This window comes from Culex pipiens, chromosome 3 (genome assembly GCF_016801865.2).
Source record: "Culex pipiens pallens isolate TS chromosome 3, TS_CPP_V2, whole genome shotgun sequence".
Taxonomy (NCBI): domain Eukaryota; kingdom Metazoa; phylum Arthropoda; class Insecta; order Diptera; family Culicidae; genus Culex; species Culex pipiens.
In genome coordinates, this window is record NC_068939.1 from 164,171,217 (window position 1) to 164,193,406 (window position 22,190).

Here is a 22,190-nt window from a genome sequence, read left to right on the forward strand (position 1 = left end):
TATTTTTAAAGCATTGAAACATTGTTAGTGACAATTTATCTATTTTCGGCTCACTTATCTTAGCGAATTTCCTTTCAACTTTTCTAAAAAAAATTATTTGAAAGTTTTCAAGAATATGTTTCTTCAGAACAGATTTCTGTGAGATTAGTTTTTGACCGAGGGTCTGGTGAGTCCTTCTCAAATATAACAAAACTACTTACAAAATGTTTTGTAAGCAATCTTGCAAAAGTATACTAAATGAGTTTTTTTTAAAGGTCCAATAAACAAAATAGTTATTTTTTTCTTTTAGGGTTTCTTTGAAACCGCCTTGAGTCAGGGGTATTCATAAACACCCCAAAGGCAAATAAAATGAAAAAAATCAAATATTTGCTCAGACAACCCTTCTCCCTCCCTCCACCACCCCGACAAATGCAAAATCGGATATTTTTAAAATACACGATATTTTGTGAATATTTTAGATAATTTTAACTACTCGATTCACCAACTTGTTGAAATTAATTGTATTTTATAATTACCATATTTTGCTTTAAAAAATGTTTTCACAAAAACTTAAAAGATTTAAAAGTTCATACATAATTGATCATTGTTTGATAGTTGAGCGATTCTCTACGAAATCGGTATTTTTTCTTCAATTTTATTTTTTGTATTTTTTAATCCGACTGAAACTTTTTTGGTGCCTTCGGTATGCCCAAAGAAGCCACCTTGCAACATTAGTTTGTCCATATAATTTTCCATACAAATTTTGCAGCTGTCCATACAAAAATGATGTATGAAAATTCAATAATCTGTATCTTTTGAAGGAATTTTTTGATTGATTTGGTGTTTTTGGCAAAGTTGTAGGAATGGATACGGACTACACTGGAAAAAATGATACACGGTAAAAAAAATTTGGTGATTTTTTTATTTAACTTTTTATCACTAAAACTTGATTTGCAAAAAACACTATTTTTAATTTTTTTTTATTTTTTGATATGTTTTAGAGGACATAAAATGCCAACATTTCAGAAATTTCCAAGATGTGCAAAAAATCATTGACCGAGTTATGATTTTTTGAATCAATACCGATTTTTTCAAAAGATCGAAATTTTGGTCGCAAAAATTTTTCAACTTCATTTTTTAATGTAAAATCTAATTTGCAATTAAACAGTACTTTAGTTAAATTTTGATAAGAGGCACCGTTTTAAAGTTATAGCCATTTTTATGTAACTTTTTTGAAAAAAGACTTTTTTTTCTTTTTGACTATTTGAGCAAAAGACTTTCTGAGCAATTCTCTACCAAAACCGGAAATGGATTTTATTTGTATTTTTTTTATTTGGCTCAAACTTTGTGGGGGCCTTCCCTATGACCAAAGAAGCTATTTTGCGTCATTGGTTCACCCATACAAGTCTCCATAAAATTTTGGCAGCTGTCCATACAAAAATGGTATGTAAATATTTAAACAGCTGTAACTTTTGAATGAATTTTCTGATCAATTTAGTATCTTCGGCAAAGTTGTAGGTATTGTTGAGGACTTTTGAGAAAAAAAGAGGTACACGGAAAAAAAATTTGCAGATTTTTTCATCAACTTTATCAATACGTTTATCAATACGTATTTTTTGATTTTCGAGATTTTTTGATATGTTTTAGGGGACAAAAATCCGCAACTTTGACATTATTTTTTAATGCAAAATTGAATTTGCAATCGTACTTTACAGATTTTTTGATAAAAGGCTCCGTTTTCAAGATATAGCCACCGAAAGTTTGATTTTTGCGAAATATTTGCAGTTTTTAAATTTTTAAAAATAGTGACCATGAGTGACCAATTCTAAAAATATTTTTTTTGAGAAGTTCAGAAAATTTGCTATAAAATTGTCTAAGAGACATTGAAGATTGGACCTCGTGTTGCTGAGATAGAGCCGCTTTAAGAAAAAGAAACACGAAAATTGAAGTTCTCTTAATCTTACCAAAATAACCCACCATTTTCTAATGACGATATCTCAGCAACTAATGATCCGGTTATAAATGTTTTAATACATGAAACATTCGTGAAATTTTCTGATCTTTTTGAAAAAAATATTTTGAATTTTTTTAAATCAAGACTAGCATTTTAAATGGGCGTAATATTCAATGTTTGGCCCTTTTAAAATGTTAGTCTTGATTCAAAAAATTTCAATTTTTTTTTTTTCGAAAAGATCGGAAGTCAAATAAAAAAATACAAAAAATAAAAATGGTCGAAATCGGCCGATTTCCTAGAGAGTTGCTCTTTCTAGAGGTTGCATTTTATAGAAAATTGTCCACGGAATTTGATTTAAATAGAATATTAACCCTTAAATGCCTCCAAATATTATATTTTAACGTTTTAAGTATAAACATTAAGTTTTGACCAATTCCTTATATTTTTTTTTATCACCATCGTATTCCCCGGACAATTTTACAAAAAAAATCAATGTATACCTCAAACCAAAATGAACTATAGGCGAGATACAGAGATTTTACTGATAATAGTTTGATTTTGCGCAAGTGTACCCAGTTGACCTGGAATGATCCGTATGTAGAACCTTATTCTTTAAACCGCTAATAACACGTCAAGGTTAACTCGGATCGTTTTGCGGTCTTTTGACAAGGTTGTTTGTCATAAAATTTTACGTAAAAATTTCACGCTTGACCATGATCCAACGCATTAAACGCCACCTTTTGGTGAATTTTCAATTTTTGGCTTTTTCTCATACATTTTTGCGAAATTTTTCCTCACAAGCTTCAACGATATTTAATTGTGTTTACCTAAAGAATCGAGTCAGGGGGTATCTCTTAAGATTTCCCGAAAATTTCATGTTTTCTTGTCACTCTTGGGCTTATACTTAAAACATGCTACATACTCAAAAATATGTGAAAAATGACATGTTATGAAGGTACAAAAATGCCGGTTAAAATATATTCACCAGTTTTGCCAAATTGTTTATACATGGCTTTTATTTTGCTAAATATCAATAAACTAGTGAAAAAATTGTATGTCTTCCTTAGACGTAGAGAAAAAAAATTATATCCAGAAGTTTTCCCAGGATTTTCTAAGTGAAAACAGATAACTAAAAAAACTCATTTTTTTAAAATTCGTTATCCATGTAAAATATATTAGATTTTTAGTATGCATTCAACTCTCGAACAAATCCGAATACACTGTAGTGTAAAACTCCGCAAAAGCCACAAACGCAAAATCTTTTTTTTTTAGATAACCCCGAGGTTGTGGGCAAATGTGGGTCAAACTGCTCGTCAGTCAGGGTGCAAAATTGCCCATTCATAAATGTGTTGCTTTTTGCTCTGCCAGTTCATCGCCACTTCATCACACTTGCTGTTTGGCGCGTGTACTTTTTGTTTCGTTCATCATCGTTGAACCTTTGCGTTTTTATTATTTTGTTGTTAATTACAAGATTTTCTTGTTTTGTTCGATTTTAAATCTGAAATTCATATTAAGTGAAAAGTTGTTAACTTTTTAACAAACACATTTAAATACGCATCAAAAAAGTTTAAAAAACATTCTCATCCCAATAAGTGAGTTAATCTTGCTAGAGAAACCCCCGTCAAACGTCAACAAGTAGGCTCTTTGTCACGGGTCTTGAAGAGGTTAATAAGAAGCGTTTCTCGCACCTTCACTGGTAGCGATACAATCTTGGCACACATCTCACATCTCATCACAAACCTTCCAGACTCGAGTTGTCACAATTTTTGGCAGTAGTTTGAGATCTTGATTTTTCAATCACGTGCGGTTGTGTCAAATCCTTGAACAAAAAACAGTTCACACAAAACGAGAGAGCGAGAGAGATTGCTGGGTAGGGACAGTAAGTCACCTTCCCCTCAAGTTATCGTCGTGGCGGAGACCATGAAGGGACGACACTATCGCCGTCACGGCATCGCTTCTCTCCGTGGCAATTATCGGGTCTCTAGGATTTTGGCCGGATTTGAGGTCGACAAGGGGGTGTCACGACAGTGACAGTGAAGTTGCACAGCTGGTCGGATGTCGGCTGATTGTCGTGAGATTTATGGCATTTAAAGGACAGCTGGGCGTTCGCAAACTGGCAGATTTGAAACGGGGTTTATCAGCAGTTCTGTTCTAGGGCATGGAATTGGCTTACGGTTTCAAAATTAACGCTTTTCGAATGCGTTTTCGAATGATTTTTATTTTTTTCCAAAAGTTGCCTACTTATTATAACAAAAATAATTGTGTATTTGAGTGATGAAATGCTCTACTTTTCAGCACTTGTATCGAAACGTTAACGCAAAGAGAGCAATTTTCTACGAATTGTTTTTTTTTTATTTTATTTTTTGTATTTTTTATTCCGGCTAAAACTTTTATGGTGCTTTCGGTATGCCCAAAGAAGCCATTTTGCATACATATTTTGTCCATAAAATTAAATAAGTTGTAGGTATAGATAAGGACTACACTGAAAAAAATAACAATAAAAAAGAATAATAGAATGAATAATTTCTATTTTTTAAATACTGAGCAATTTTTTTAGAATAATTCTTTTTATATGTTTATTATTTCTATCTTTTTTATTTATCCTTACAATTTTGACAGCTGTTTTTTTTCAAAATTAGTACTTGTTATCTTCGGCAAAGCAGTTGGTATAGGTTAAGCCAATTCAGAAAAAGGATTTCTAATTCAGTGTAATTATTTTTAACCTGATTTGTTATTGCATTTAACGCACAAAATTCAATTTTGATTTTTATTGTGTTTTAGAGTTTTTAAATATACAACCTTTCAGCTATGACTTGGTAATGGCATAACATAATTGGCTTTTTTATTTTTTGAAAATCGATTTTTTTTTTAAAATATGGTCGAACTAAATTAAATACAATTTTTAGACGGTAATTCCGAGTTTAAATCAGATCCACCTTAAGTTTTATGTTTGCGAAAATTTTTATATTTTTTTTAAATAATGATCACGATTGAACAAGCCTGATATTTTCCCTAAGAGGTACCGAAAATTTATAAATTTCATTAAGAAACTTTGAAGACATGACTGGTTGCTGAGTGTATCTCAGCACAAAAAGAGAAATAAACAGGAAAAACGAGGTTTTTGAAAAGCACTCAATTTATAAATGCTGATTTTTCAGCATTTATTGATCTTATTTTTAGTGTAAAAAAATAAACGTGTCATTTTCTGAACCTTGCGATAAAATTTTAAATCACATTTTTAAAAATGGAAAAAGTTTTATTTAACACATTAGCTGTTCTCTACGAAATCAGTTTTTATTTAATTTTAATTTTCGTATTTTTTAATCCGACTAAATCTTTTTTGGTGCCTTCGGTATGCCCAAAGAAGCCATTTTGCAACATGAGTTTGTCCATATAGTTTTCCATACAAATTTGGCAGCTATCCATACAAATGTGATTTATGAAAATTCAAAAAATCTGTATCTTTTGAAGAAATATTTTGATCGCTTTGGTGTCTTCGGCAAAGTTGTAGGTATGGATATGGACTACACTTTTTTTCAAAAAAATCTAAATATTGGTCGCAAAAAATTTTACAACTTCATTTTCCGATGTGAAATCGAATTTGCAATAAAAAAGTGCTTTAGTGAAATTTTGATAAAAAGCACCGTTTTCAAGTCATAGCAGTTTTAAAGTATTTTTTTGAATCTGATAGCAATTATTCACTTTTTAAAATTACTGCCCATGTTTGCCCACTTTTGAAAAAAATATTTTTCAAAAGCTGAGAAAATTGTCTTTATTTTGCTTTTTTGAACATTGTTGATACGATCCCTTTTATTTAATTTTTTTGTCTGCTCAACATTGTAAATTATTGTACACTTTAAAAAGTAATCTTGTAAAATTACAAAAAAAAACACTTCATTTTAAAACAAAAAAAAAATGTTTTAAGCGAAAATAATATCTATCTGGGATATTGCAGCTTCGAAAAGCCCATTAAATTTTCCATAAAATGACAGGTCCAACGATTTTTGACAGTTGAGTTGCGGGAAATAGTAATGATTTCAAAACTATTTTTTAGTTTTTTGATGAAAAATACTTATTTTTGGTAATTTTGAGTACGTCATCAAACGTCCAATTTTACACAAAAGTCCCCTTGACACACAATTTCTATCTCTTCACGATTTCGAGCTACAAATAGCTGAAATACAGTCATCCCACAAATTCGGAACACCCACAAATTTGGAACACTTTTATGATAATTTGTCAATAGCATGCCAAAAGTAGCTTTTCTGTCGACCTTAGTATTTTTAGAACTTTCATTTGGACATTATCTTGCTATTTCACTAGTAAAAGAAGTACTTTTTGAACAAAAAACTTCATTCCAAGACTATTTTGTCCAGAGCAGCAAAACACTGCCTCCAAATGGCCTGTTTCATAATTGTGGGATGTTATTGTGCCTCCCACTATTGTGGAACATCTGAATATAACTGATATTTTCACAAAAAAGTCACTAAGCTTGAGTTTCATTGGTTTCAGTGTGAGAAGTCATTATTTGGTAATAAATATGTACTCCTGGGGATATCCAAAGTTTGTTTACATTCGTAAGAAAAAAGTGTTCCGAATTTGTGGATTTCAAGGGTCAAAGTAATTCTTCGAAAACTTCATATAAAAGTTAAAATTTGCAGATGTTCGATACAGCATTCGAAAGATCGCAAGAAAAGCTTTCAAATGAAGGTAAAAGCGAATCATTAAGTTCAATTATTGATTTACTATGATTTTTTGAACATTGGCCGATCTGGAAACCGTTCCGAATATGTGGGATGACTGTACGCGTCACAGTAAAAATTCACATAATTGACCCTCCGTCACGAGGTATCGAAAATTGAACCTTGGATTCGTGATCAGGGACCAAAGCAAATCAGTTGCAGAGGCAGAGCCACAAAATAAAAAAAAGTGAAGTTCGATCAAGTTCAACAAGTTTTTGTTCGACTAATCCTTCAATACGCGATGTGTGTAAAGGATCCGATCCGATGGTTGCGTGTTTCTTAGATGTTTTTTCCTCCCCCTTTTTGCTCCTCAATATCAGATGAGAACAGTGACCGATCCCAAACCATTATAAGTCGATAATAATTATAAGTTCATTATTATATTCCTATCGGTTTGGTCGCAATAATATTTTCAAACAGGAAATCCTAAATTAATCGATCCTGGCTAAATTTACACAACTCACCAGCAACTCTGTTTTTTTTGTTGTTGCTGTTGCTGCCCACATTTACTGTCCTCAATACAAATTCTTTTCTTTGCAGGCCCTTTTTTGTTCGCCCAGCCAGTTTCACACCTCGCAGCAAAAACTCATCTTCATTAATCCCCTTTCTCTTCGGTTTTCATTCTTTTGCAGGCCAGAAGAGATGATGATGGTTTTTCACCCCTCTGCCTAACCTCAAAAGCTCTCTCCCCCCCGGAGCCAAGCAACAATGGGTCCGAAAAAAAGCCCGCGAAATGATGATTGTTATTGCCCGCAATCCGTCAGTGGTTTCGTCGTTCCTGCTAGAAGTGCAATTCGAAAGTAATTGCTAAATTTAATCCCGAAAAAAAAGACGAGAGGGGAGAAAAAAGCGGGAGATATATTTGGCGCGAGACACCCGCGAAAGTTGCAAAAGTGCGAAGAATTGACGGGGGTCAAAAATCAATTAAGTTTTATTGCCCCCACAGCAACAACAACAACGGCAGCAAAAAGTGAGGAAGAAAAACGAAAAGTTATGCCCTTTTCGTGAAGTCTGGTGAGCATAAATTGTGAATTTTTTGAAAGTTTTTTTTTGTTGTTGCTGTTTTGTGTGGTGCAAGATTTGTGGGAAGCCAAACTGCCATCAGGGTAAATTAAATAAGTGAAGAAAGGAAGGAAGGGAAAAAAATCGTGCCCGGAACGGAACGGTGCAATGTTCCAGCAAAAAGGAGCCCGACTTCGTGGAGGTTCTGAGCTGGAGCAGTATCGGAGCTGAAGTAAAGAAAAGGTGAAGCTGGAAGAATCCAGGACGAAAATGTCACAGCGAGATTTTTCAGAGGTAAGTGGGCTTTAATTCGGGTTGATCAAGTTTCATACTAGACAGATTTCGGATTTCATTAGGGTAAAATTTCTTGTGAGTTTTTTAGTTCAGAATTGGTTAAAAAAAATCAAAATCTTTGAAAAACGGCTCAAACCTTTAGTCGTTGTTGGTTCTCGATCATCTTTTAAGAAAACAAAAGAATCTTCGGCGAGTGTTAGAGAACGAGGAAAAGAGAAAGAGTGATAGAAAGAGAATATTATTGCAGGCATTCACGAGATGAAAGAAAGTACAGTCATCCCACATATTCGGAACACCCACAAATTCAGAACACTTTTGTGGTAATTTGTAAATAACATGCTAAATGCAGCTTTTCTGTCGACCCTACTATTTTTAGGACCTTCATTTGGACATTATCTTGCTATTTCACGGGTAAAAGTAGTACTTTTTGAATAAAAAACCTCTTTTCAAGACTATTTTATCCAGAGCAGCAAAACACTGCCTCCAAATAGCCTGTTTCATAATTGTGGAATGTTATTGTGCCTACCACAATTATGGAACACCTGAATTTAGCAGATATTTTCACAAAAACAGTTATCACACCATTCATAAAACATCACTAAGCTTGAGTTTCACTAGTTGCAGTGTGTGAAGTCATTATTTCGTTACAAATATGTAGGGGAGAGTGGGGAGACTTGATCCCCTTTTTTGTATCGCACATAACTCTGTCAATTTCTCACAAAACTATAAACTTTTTGCATGAATTGAAAGCTTAAACATTCATCTATGTTTGGCTAATAAGGGTATTTCATCAGATAAACTTTTCGAATCATGCCAAGCGTTTTAAAAAAATATTTTAAACCGGCATTTCAAAAATGTTAGGGGTAACTTGATCCCCCTTTCAACATTTTGAAGAAATCTTAAGCAAAATGTTTCTTATTCATCCAAACTTTCAATTTTCTAAAAGTTACAGCAATTTCACATAAAACCTGTACGTTTGTGTTCAAAATATAACATGTTTAGTATGTAAAATATTTAAAAACTGAATATATTATTTTTTAGACCAAAATTAGGCATGTTTACGAAAGCTGGAAATTTTTGTTTACAAAACTTTTGAAAAAAGGTTCTAACTGCAGTAAGTTATGTACAGCTATACTAAAGGAAACTATGTATGAAAACCCAGCCCAATTAATTAATCTTGAGGCTGATTCCAGTGACTTTAAAAATGCAGGGATCAAGTCTCCCTAAACGCATATTTTTAAACAATTGATTGTAAAAATAGTATGACGATAAATTTAACATCAAATGCGTAAGGGTTTTAGAGTTGATAAGTTTATCAAACAATTCATGTATAAAAAATATTTTTTTGAATAATTTTTGAGTGTTTTCTATACATATCAAAACAAAGAAAATAAGATCTCTTGGAAGTTTTTTGCAGCTTGTTTTAGAAAAATGTGTGTAACTCAATCTAAACATTTTTAATTTGTTTGCTTTGTTTTCTACAATGAGTTTTAGTTAATTTCGCACAACTTTCTAGAACATAGCTAATTGTTTTACCCACATGCTGACGAGATACAGGCTTAGGATCAAGTGTCTCCGGGGATCAAGTCTCCCAGATTGTTTACATCTGTAAGAAAAAAATGTTCATTCGAAAGATCGCAAGAAAAGCTTTCAAATTAAGGTAAAAGCAAATCATTAAGTTCAATCATTGAAAAAAAGGACTTTAATGTAAAATTGGACGCCCGATTTGATGGCTTATTTAGAATTCCGAAAAAACGTATTTTTCATCGAAAAAAAAAACACAAAAATATTTTTAAAAACATTGCAATTTTTCGTAACGCAACCCTTAAAAAAATGGATTATTTCATTTTAAGGGAAATTAAATGTACTTTTCGAATCTACATTGACTCAGAAATGTCATTTTTTTCATTTGGAACGAAATTTTTCATTTTAAAATTAAGTGTTTCGTGTAACTGTCTGCTCTACAGCTTTGTAGAACATTGCATTGTTACGCTTAAAAAATAACCCTGCAAAGTAAGAAAAAAAAACACGAAATTTTAAATCTTTACAATAAATATCCTTTTGACACCAACTTTCTATCTCATCACCATTTTAGCCTAAAAATTATTGAAAAACTTTTTTTTTCTTTCGATCCTACTCTAAGAAATCAAAAAAAGCCTTTTAATAACGTTATCGTTTTTTTTTTGTTTTTCCAAGGCCGATTAATTTTTTTTTGTCGCTTCCAAATTAACAAGCACAAGATAAAATATTTCTGAAAATAGAAAATTTCATTGAAAAATCTTGTCCAATCGAATACAAACGATATCAATGAATTTTAGAAATTTTATAATTGCATTTTTATGCAAATGGGACATTTTTAAGATTTTTTTTAAAAAAGGTATTTTGGACCCGAGATCGGCAAATTATGTTAAACCTTGAGAATAATTGAAACTTTTATGTTCATATTGGAAATTTTTGATATTTTTAGTTTAACAAAAGTGGTTTTTTTTAATTCATCCTCTAACTACAAAACCAGGGTTGCCAGGTTGCCACATGAATCTACGGTTGCCAGATATTTCAGGTGTCCGACAGAATAAAAATTTGTCATGCTGTTTTTCATATTTTGCTAGAATTTTAGTTCTTAAACTATTTTTAATTATTTCGGTGAACAAAATGAACGTTTCAATCACAATATTACTCCATTTATGTGGTAAGCGGTAGTCAATGTCAAATTAAAATTTTTTAAATAAAATTCTCTTTGCCAACCATCAGATACAGACTCATGAGAGATGATTTAGCCTAGATCAACCAAAACTGACCTGTAGAACGAGTTGCTTCTTGCATTGCTGTTTTCAGGTGTAGTGCCTTGCCTACAATAACCAAAGAAATAATTTTGCTTATTAATATAAATTACTAATACATATTCGCTAAATGTTTTCAAAATGTGTAAGAGATGTTGGTTGAATGTTCAAATTAAATAATAGGGTAATTCTCCGCCAACTCACACAGCAGTTGCCCCGACCTCTCTTCTCTGATCACGAATCCGAGGCCCGTTTTCTGATATCCTTTAAAATTGTACGCCCGATTTGATGGCGTACTCAGAATTCCGAAAAAACGTATTTTTCATCCAAAAAAACACTAAAAAAGTTTTAAAAATTCTCCCATTTTCCATAACTTGACTGTAAAAATATTTGGAACATGTCATTTTATGGGAAATTTAATGTGCTTTTCGAATCTACATTGACCCAGAAGGGTTATTTTTTCATTTAAAACAAAATTGTTCATTTTAAAATTTCGTGTTTTTTCTAACTTTGCAGGGTTAATTTTTAGAGTGTAACAATGATCTACAAAGTTGTAGAGCAGATAATGACAAAAATTTTACTATATAGACATAAGAGGTTTGCTTATAAACATCACGAGTTATTGCGATTTTACGAAAAAAAGTTGACATGTTCCAAATATTTTTACAGTCGAGTAACGGAAAATGGGAGAATTTTAAAAAAAAATTTAGTGTTTTTGCCTTCCTCACATCACTGAGGCAAGGCTATAAAATCACTCGAAAAATGAACTTCTTAAATACACCTCCTAGATATACCTTCACGTATACCTATCGACTCAGAATCAAATTCTGAACAAATGTCTGTGGGGATGTGTGTAGACACGATTTTTTTCCACACGATTATCTCAGAACTGGCTGAACCGATTTTGGCCGGATCCGCCTTATTCTGTTCGTTTTGGGGTCCCCTAAGACCCTATTAAATTTTATTTTGTTTAGTAAAGTATTTAAAAAGTTATGCCAAGAAAAAGATTTTTGTAGATACAAAAAAGGGTGATTTTTTTGCATAACCTCAAAAGGCCGGGTCTTTTTGTTTACGTGCGAGAGTCGCGCCTGATGCGAAACGCCTGGTTGCCACATTGCTTCAAATGAGAGTCTGCATGTTTTCTGGAAAAGTCTGTATCAGGTATATTTTTTTCATAAACTTATTTTCATTATTACTTTGTAAATGTGAGGAAGGCACCACCCACCTAATGGTGGATTAAGAAACGTTTTTTCGACGAAAAATACGTTTTGCCTTCCTCACTGAGGTAAGGCTATAATCCTGCTCTAAAATTGAACTTTTTATTAAAAGCTCGAAAACCCACCTTCATGTATACATTTCGACTCAGAATCGAAAACTGAACAAATGTCTGTGTGTATGTGTGTGTGTATGTGTGTGTGTATGTGTGTGTGTATGTGTGTGTGTATGTGACCAATAATGTCACTCAGTTTTCTCAGCACTGGCTGAACCGATTTTGACCAAACCAGTCGCATTAGACTTGGTTTAGGGTCCCATACGGTGCTATTGAATTGTTTGAAGTTTCGATAAGTAGTTCAAAAGTTATGTATAAAAATGTGTTTTCGCATTTTTTTGGATGTTGAATAAATGGCAGTAAACTGAACCAAACATCATCATGTTATACATCGTTAGTTAGGTAATTGAAAGACCTTTCCAACGAGTCCACAACATTGAAGATCTGGCAACCCTGTCTCGAGTTATAACCACTTAAGTGATATTTATGTACTTTTTTGTAACCAGATCTCATTTAAATGTATGTAAACAATGTCCGGATCCATCATCCGACCCATCCTTGGTTAGGTAATTGAAAGACCTTTCCAACGAATCTACAACATTGAAGATCTGGCAACCCTGTCTCGAGTTATGACCACTTAAGTGATATTTATGTACTTTTTTGAAGCCTGATCTCACTTAATTGTATGTAAACGATGTCCGGATCCATCATCCGACCCATCGTTGGTTAGGTAAATGAAAGACCTTTCTATCGAATCTACAACATTGAAGATCTGGCAACGCTGTCTCGAGTTATAACCACTTAAGTGATATTTATGTACTTTTTTGAAGCCGGATCTCACTTAAATGTATGTAAACAATGTCCGGATCCATCATCCGACCCATCGTTGGTTAGGTAATTGAAAGACCTTTCCAACGAATCTACAACATTGAAGATCTGGCAACCCTGTCTCGAGTTATAACCACTTAAGTGATATTTATGTACTTTTTTGAAGCCGGATCTCACTTAAATGTATGTAAACGATGTCCGGATCTATCATCCGACCCATCGTTGATTAGGTAATTGAAAGACCTTTTCAACGAATCTACAACATTGAAGATCTGGCAACCCTGTCTCGAGTTATAACCACTTAAGTGATATTTATGTACTTTTATGAAGCCGGATCTCACTTAAATGTATGTAAACGATGTCCGGATCCATCATCCGACCCATCCTTGGTTAGGTAATTGAAAGACCTTTCCAACGAATCTACAACATTGAAGATCTGGCAACCCTGTCTCGAGTTATGACCACTTAAGTGATATTTATGTACTTTTTTGAAGCCTGATCTCACTTAATTGTATGTAAACGATGTCCGGATCCATCATCCGACCCATCGTTGGTTAGGTAAATGAAAGACCTTTCTATCGAATCTACAACATTGAAGATCTGGCAACGCTGTCTCGAGTTATAACCACTTAAGTGATATTTATGTACTTTTTTGAAGCCGGATCTCACTTAAATGTATGTAAACAATGTCCGGATCCATCATCCGACCCATCGTTGGTTAGGTAATTGAAAGACCTTTCCAACGAATCTACAACATTGAAGATCTGGCAACCCTGTCTCGAGTTATAACCACTTAAGTGATATTTATGTACTTTTTTGAAGCCGGATCTCACTTAAATGTATGTAAACGATGTCCGGATCTATCATCCGACCCATCGTTGATTAGGTAATTGAAAGACCTTTTCAACGAATCTACAACATTGAAGATCTGGCAACCCTGTCTCGAGTTATAACCACTTAAGTGATATTTATGTACTTTTTTGAAGCCGGATCTCACTTAAATGTATGTAAACGATGTCCGGATCCATCATCCGACCCATCGTTGGTTAGGTAATTGAAAGACCTTTCCAACGAATCTACAACATTGAAGATCTGGCAACCCTGTCTCGAGTTATAACCACTTAAGTGATATTTATGTACTTTTTTTGTAGCCCGATCTCATTTAAATGTATGTAAACAATGTCCGGATCCATCATCCGACCCATTGTTGGTTAGGTAATTGAAAGACCTTTCCAACGAATCTACAACATTGAAGATCTGGCAACCCTGTCTCGAGTTATAACCACTTAAGTGATATTTATGTACTTTTTTTGTAGCCCGATCTCATTTAAATGTATGTAAACAATGTCCGGATCCATCATCCGACCCATCGTTGGTTAGGTAATTGAAAGACCTTTCCAACGAATCTACAACATTGAAGATCTGGCAACCCTGTCTCGAGTTATAACCACTTAAGTGATATTTATGTACTTTTTTGTAGCCGGCTCTCACTTAAATGTATGTAAACAATGTCCGGATCCATCATCCGACCCATCGTTGGTTAGGTAATCGAAAGACCTTTCCAACGAGTCCAAAACATTGAAGATCTCGCAACCCTGTCTCGAGATATCCCGACTTAAATGATATTTATGTACTTTTTTGTAGCCGGATCTCATTTAAATGTATGTAAACAATTTCCGGATCCATCATCCGACCCATCGTTGATTAGGTAATCGAAAGACCTTTCCAACGAGTCCACAACATTGAAGATCTGGCAACCCTGTCTCGAGTTCTGACCACTTAAGTGATATTTATGTACTTTTTTGAAGCCGGATCTCACTTAAATGAATGTAAACAATGTCCGGATCCATCATCCGACCCATCGTTGGTTAGGTAATTGAAAGACCTTTCCAACGAGTCCAAAACATTAAAGATCTGGCAACCCTGTCTCGAGTTCTGACCACTTATAATGCCACTTATGAGCCCTTGAGTGATATGTGTGTTTTTTTGGATCAAATTTGTGTCCAAACCCATCATATTACATATCACCCATTGTTGGAAAAGAGTGAGGAAGGCACCAACCACATAGGTGGATTAAGTTAGTTTTTTTCGGAATTCTGAGTACGCCATCAAATCGGGCGTCTAATTTTACATAAAAGTCCCTTTGACACCAAATTTCTATCTCATCACCGTTTCAGGCTGCCCCTCCGTCACGAGATATCAAAAAACGGACCTCGGATTCGTGATCAGAGACAAAAGTTACCCCTTGGAACAAAGTTTCACGCAAATCGAAGAGGGGTCGGGGCAACTTTTCCCGATTTCGTGTGAGTTGGTAGAGAATTACCCAATAATATCTTTAATAGCACTTTTAATTTGAAGGTGTAAATTGTCACACCTTCAATTTTCATTTTTTACTTAAATTTATGTGAAATAAATGGATTAGCTTTTAAACTGATGTTATATTTTATCTTCAGCTTGCCAATGTAATTTCGCATGGTTTCATTAGTTAAGTGACACATTTGTTTGACATGAAATCTTTAAGACTGATTTTTTATGATCTATCCGTAATTTTACGTACAAATCTATGTCAAATTACATCAGCGAGAAGAAATCAACTTCAGTCTATGAGTTGTTAAATTGTTTACACACAAAATTAGCTAAAATTTAATTTCAAACGGAGGTTGACTTTTACTATGCATCGTGTTACAACCATGACAGCTTCCATTACACCACATCTTAAAATTAATGCACATCCGTGTGACGAAGTGATTTATGATTATCACCTCTTTCAACAGCTCAACACCGGTTGGTGGCTCATTACTGAATATTTTCGGCCCCGTGGGATAAATCTTTCTCCCCCTCTTGGGACCTTAACTGAGTTAACGCCGGGTGCGAATTGCGAGGCAGGCGCGCACACACTCGAGAGAGAGTCTCTTCCTCCTCCGAGACACACCAAACGGAAAACCTGGGCCAGTGGGTATCAATTAATTGAAATGTAAACATAGGATTTATTCGTTTTCCCACGTTTTGGGCGGGAAGAGGTGCAGTAGGTGGAAAGAGAAGAGGGGAGGAGGCTGTAAATTGAAACACGAACGCCGAGGCCGTCGATGCTCGCCAACAGAGTTGGATGCGCGATTGGAAAAAGGAGGGAAAAGCAGCGCACAAAAACGCGCAGGAAAAGCCAATGAACCAGAAATGAGCCAGAGGTGGAGGGTATTGGCGAAGTTAGGGAGGGGTTGTTTTGAACAGTGGCTTATTACTAGAATTCGAATTTAAAGTCTTAATTAATTTTTTAATGCCATGTTTAATTTCTAATGATTTTATTTAAAGATGTAGTCAAATTAAGATATTGATTTAATGTTTCATTGAATAGTAACAAAAAGGGCTCCCCCCACTTTCCACTACGCCCATGAGCTATCGTTGCATGCCCGCTGCAGCCACCTCAAACATTCCCGAAGAAAGTAATCAACTAAGAGAGTAATTAAGATAATGGGAATGCGGCGGCGGCGGCGGTTCGGTCTCCAAGAAGAAGTTGGACTTCGGTCAACGCCGCCGCCGCCACCGCGGCCCAGTCGCTATGGGAATTTCTGCGCGATGAAACAGTGAAGAATGTCTTTAATTGAATAATTTGCCTTAAAGATTTTTGCTCAATCTTTGAAAAGTATGTAGCATCCTTTTCCCCCCTCTACGAATGCGGCAAGCATAGAAATCACTCTTGAAGACTTGGAGTTGTTCCCAAAGTTGGCGACGAACCTGCCGTCATTGCAACATCCTCAACTTGGTTCTCTAGGTTTCTTCGTCGACGAAATTAGCATAACACATTAAGCTTAAACGCTGCGTTTTGCTGCGTCTTCCAATCTGGGTAATCCCTTTGAAAAAGTAAACTGGACCTTGGGCAGATCGGGCCGTGCCTGAAGCACCCTAATTAAATATCTTTCACTAAGTTGAAGTCACTAGAATTGTAAACATTTGCTCAGTGACTTTTGCTCAAACTTTCCCATCACTGCACTTCCTTCCTTGATTGGCCTCCCCTCCCCCGTGCTCGATCAACCTGTTGAAGCTAATAAATAAATGCATAAATTTGAAGGAATTAAGACCAAAGCAGGCGCTGAAAGACGTGCGCTCGCAGGTGGTCGTCGCACCACGTGATTGTGTGTGTGTGCGATCGTTCACGTTCTAATTATGTTGAAACACAGTCGAGAAAAAAAAGAAGAAAAATAAACACTCTCGAAAAAGGGTAAGCATTAATCCTTTGGTTACGCAAATCAGAGCTCACCCCAGGCACGCCCACACGCGCCGATAAGTCAGGGCCAGGCTCAGCAAGGGGTGATTCGGGCATGATTTCAGCAGATTCTGACTGGCAAACGGACGGGTGGTGCTGGTGGCATTGTTGGCGCGAAAGGATCAACGTGATAATTGGAAAGATCAGGGGGGCCAGTTTTTGGGTTAATTTGAGAATGACTTCAAAATTTCTATTTAATCACCATGAAAAAAGAAAAACAATCAAAATATTTTTTCAATTTCTTTAGTGATTCAAATAGAAACTAAAAATAGAACACGATATCGAAATTTCATTTAAGTAATTTTTTATTGTAAAATTGATTTTAAATCTAAAAATGAAGTTTGAAAATACATGTACTTCTACCATAATTTTTGGAAACTATGATTTTGTCAAACAATTGGCAACATCGCCAAATTAATTTGTATTAACTTATGCAATAGCTCAAAAGATGGCATTTTGTGTCATCTGAAACATATCCAAAAACGGTATTCAACAATACAAACAATTTATTTCCAATATATTAACTTATTGTTGGGAGAACTGCTCAGGATTGTTTTTCACGGCGCTAACTCGGCCCAAGATTATGTTTCTATAAAAAGAATGTAAAATAACACTTTATTGTTCTAAATAAATTTAATTAAATTAAATTTCAAAAATTACAACTCTTTCGTTAAAATCTACTTTTTAGAAAAATTTTCGTTATTTTAAAGTTATTCTATACCAACTCACACGAAATCGGCAAAAGTTGCCCCGACCCCTCCTCGATTTACGTGAAACTTTGTCCCAAGGGGTAACTTTTGTCCCTGATCACGAATCCAAGGTCCGTTTTTTGATATCTCTTGACGGAGGGGCAGTACGACCCCTTCCATTTTTGAACATGCGAAAAAAGAGGTGTTTTTCAATAATTTGCAGCCTGAAACGGTGATGAGATAGAAATTTGGTGTCAAAGGGACTTTTATGTAAAATTAGACGCCCGATATGATGGCGTACTCAGAATTCCGAAAATACGTATTTTTCATCGAAAAAAACACTAACAAAGTTTTAAAAATTCTCCCATTTTCCGTTACTTGACTGTAAAAAAAATTGGAACATGTCATTTTATGGGAAATTTAATGTACATTTCGAATCTTCATTAACCAGAAGGGTTATTTTTTCATTTAAAACCAAATTTTAAATTTTGAAATTTCGTTTTTTTTCTAACAATGCAGGGTTATTTTTTAGAGTGTAACAATGTTCTACAAAGTTGTAGAGCAGACAATCAAAAAAATTTTGATGTATAGACATAAAGGGTTTGCTTATAAACATCACGAGTTATCGCGATTTTACGAAAAAAAAGTTTTGAAAAAGTTACTTTTTGCGTTTCTCTTTGTTTCGTCGTCCGTGTCTGTCGCGGGTGACAATGAACGGCCATGATCAACGACGACCAACATTTTCAAAACTTTTTTTTTTCGTAAAATCGCAAACCCCTTATGTCTATGTATCAAAATTTTAGTTGTGAAATAATTGTCTGCTCTACAACTTTGTAGAACATTGTTATACTCTAAAAAATAACCCTGCAAAGTTAGAAAAAAAAGTGTAAAATGAAAATTTTTGTTCTAAATGAAAAAATAACCCTTAAGGGTCAATGTAGATTCGAAAAGTACATTAAATTTCCCATAAAATGACATGTTCCAAAATTTTTTACAGTCGAGTAACGGAAAATGAGAGAATCTTTAAAACATTTTTAGTGTTTTTTTCGATGAAAATTACGTTTTTTCGGAATTCTGAGTCTGCATCGGGCGTCTAATTTTACATAAAAGTCCCTTTGACACCAAATTTCTATCTCATCACCGTTTCAGGCTGCAAATTATTGAAAAACAACTCTTTTTTCGCATGTTTAAAAATGGAAGGGGTCGTACCACCCCTCCGTCACGGGATATCAGAAAACGGACCTCGGATTCGTGATCAGGGACAAAAGTTACCCCTTAGGACAAAGTTTCACGTTAATCGAAGAGGGGTCGGGGCAACTGCTGTGTGAGTTGGCGGAGAATTACCCTTTAATGAAAATGACTTTTAAAATTGGCTTTCTACATATTTAAAGAAAGTTTTCGTAAGCCCTTACAATTGATTAGAAATGTTGAAAATCTGGCAACCTTGCTGTAAAAAATAGCAAAAATTAAACCTACAGCTCGAAGGGAGTCCAGTAAGTTGGAACTACAACTTTAAACAATCTTCTAGGTAGATTTTGATGATTTTAATTGCAATTGTTCTAGAAAGATTGCAAAAGTTATCTTATCGCAGGTTAAAAATAAATTTTAGGTTTCATAGAAAAACAAGCTTTTTAAAGTAATTTTGTATTTTTTGTAGGTGTTATAATTGTAGAGTCATGCCTCGGTTTAGCACCGCAATAATACTCAAATTTCAGTTTTTCACAATATGGGTATCAAATGATCGGAATTTTTAATAAATTTTGAATGTAATAACAACCTTTATTGAAGATACTTAAAATTTTCACAAAACTACGTATTTTCAAAAAAAACTCAAAATTCTAGTTTTTTGCAATATTGGTATTAAATGATTGGGATTTTTTCATACATTTGGAATGTAATCACAACATATTTTGAAAATACTCAAAATTTCAACAAAACCACGTATTTTTGAAAAACAAACACTCAAAATTTCAGTTGGGTAATAAACGATTTTTTACAAACATTTCGAATGAATTAAATTTTGAAACCTTGAAATTTTGAATACTCAAAAAAAACGTTACTTAATCCACCTAGGTGAATGGGGGCTTCCTCTTCTCGGTTCATACACAAATTTATGTATTGAGAATGTACATGTATAATATACATTGAATATATATAGACGATTCGTTGATTGAGTTCTAAAATTCAACTAAATTACTAATATTATTGTTCACAATGATAAAGCTTAATTTTCTGGGTACCATGACACTTTATACGACCGCAAAGGATTTAAAATGGATTTTTAAAACAATTTAAAGTAATAACTTTGCGATCCTTTTTTATAGAAAGCATATTACTTTATAATGTATATAGTCTATAGGCTTACTAAATCGAATGCTATTCTATCCCAGTAAAAGTAAAATACGCCTACGGTCTGTCGACGAAAATCCATGTAAACAATGCACGCGAGCTGTCTAATGCTGTCACGGCGTAAAAACTAATGCAGTGCTCGAACGAGTCATAATTCACTAACATTTACACACAAGATCCTCTGTAATTATTAAGTCAAATGTAATTACAAAAGCCGACTCGGTCCTAACCAGGTCCCAGTACCGAAAAGGACCTAATAAAAATAATTTTATGAAAAAAAAAACGAGTCATAATTTCCGTAAACTCTCTCCCTCTCTCGCATTCCGCTCTCACATTCCGTAGCTAAAGCGAAAATTTAAGAAAGGGTAAAAAGTGTATCGCTAACGGAGTCGATCGATGGCTCAAGGATAGGTATCTAAGAACACATAACATATTGTCATTTCCCGAGATGACTTGACTTGTCTTGTCTTGGCTAAGACGTTTCAGAAACTATTCTGGACCTGATTTGAGGTCGGGTGGAATCTTTGCATGCTGGACGCGATTTACAAAGGGAATATAATAGTTCTGGGTTTTTTAGCCGGATGGGCGAACCAGCATGTGATAATGCATTGGTATCGTCAAAAATAGCAGTTTAGCGCAGATATTAACGACTAAGCTTAATAATTCGTCGAGATATGTATCTCAGTGGATTGGGGTTTGAAAGAGCTTTACAAAAATGTGCAACATGCCGACATTTTGGTTAATTTTGGCCTCGTTTTAGTCGATTTGAAGGCGGCTGAATGCAAACAGTTTTCTTAAAGTGGCTGTAACTTTGGCAAATTTCAATGGATTTTTGTCCCGTTTCAGCCAGGGATGGAGGACATTCCAGACTACCTAGTTATGCAAAAATGAAGCAATTTTGAAAAATTGTCATCGTTTTTTTGTTTTTCGGTTTTAGGTTTGCAAATCGTTTTTCGTAAATATCTTTTGACAGGAAAGGGCTACGGGGAAGATTTTCAATAGCGACTTATCGGAAGCTAAGAGGGATCGAATGCAACCGGAAGTGTCCAAATCCGTTCAGCCATTTCCGAGAAATCGAAGTGCAATTTTTTGGCCAATTTTCAAGTGATTTTATATGGCATTCCTCGGAGAGGAAGCCAAAAACGTAGCTTTGTGAAAAATTTTAGTATTTTCCAAAAAAAATGTTATAGCTTAAGAAATTTATTGAAATATTTCGATCATTTGATACCCATAATGTGAAAATCTGTGAGCTTTTTTTTAAATACGTAGTTTTGTGAAAAATTTGAAAAATTTCAAAAACTGTGTTTCAACCATCGAAATGTATGAAAAAATCCCGATCTTTTGATATTCAATTTTGAGTGTTTTTTCCAATATATATAGTTTCGTGAAAATTTTGAGTACTTTCAAAAAAATGATCCTTTATTTCAAATGTATGAACAAATCCCAATCATTTAGCACCCCTATTGAATAAAAAACTGAAAGCTTGAATATTTTTTCGAATATATACATACAGTTTGTTGTATTTTCATTCGAAATGTGATTTTTTTTTTTGATCATTAGATTGCTATATTTTAAAAAAAAATAAAACCTTGAGTATTTTTTTCAAAAATACGTAGTTTTGTAAAAAAATTAGTACCGTAATCTGGGGTGAATCGGGACTACAGTCTGAATAGGGACAGCAGTTTTTAGAGCACTTAAAGCTTTTAAATTTGGAAATGGATGTACCGTAAAACGGGGTGACTTTGATAGCCGGGGTGACTTTGATAGGTTTGCGATTTTTCCGCAAAATGAAGAGTACAATTAAAATACGTAAGGAATGGTTCAGAAACATACTGACCGTGGTAGAGAAGTGTTCAAAGTACCTCATGAAGAACTTTTCATAAATTTTTAAAAAGTTTATAAAGTTAGTTAACTATAGTTAAGAAAATGTGGATGAAAGTTCTTTTTTTTTAACTTCTCAAAGTGTCATGATTTTCTCAATGAACATGATTTTTAATCGGAAAACGGAATGCATTTTTGGATTCTTTGAACAATTTTCCACT

General features: G+C 34.2%; 1 protein-coding gene across 1 annotated transcript in view; it reads left to right on the forward strand.

Annotated features, from left to right (window-relative positions):
- LOC120420464 (tetratricopeptide repeat protein 28) overlaps positions 1-22,190 on the forward strand; it is a 380,312-nt gene that overhangs the window by 90,099 nt on the left and 268,023 nt on the right. The window contains exon 3 of the mRNA XM_039583487.2: positions 7,308-7,971. Within this exon, the coding sequence (XP_039439421.1) occupies positions 7,948-7,971 (24 nt within the window). The 5' untranslated portion in view covers positions 7,308-7,947. The remainder of the gene's footprint in view (positions 1-7,307; positions 7,972-22,190) is intronic.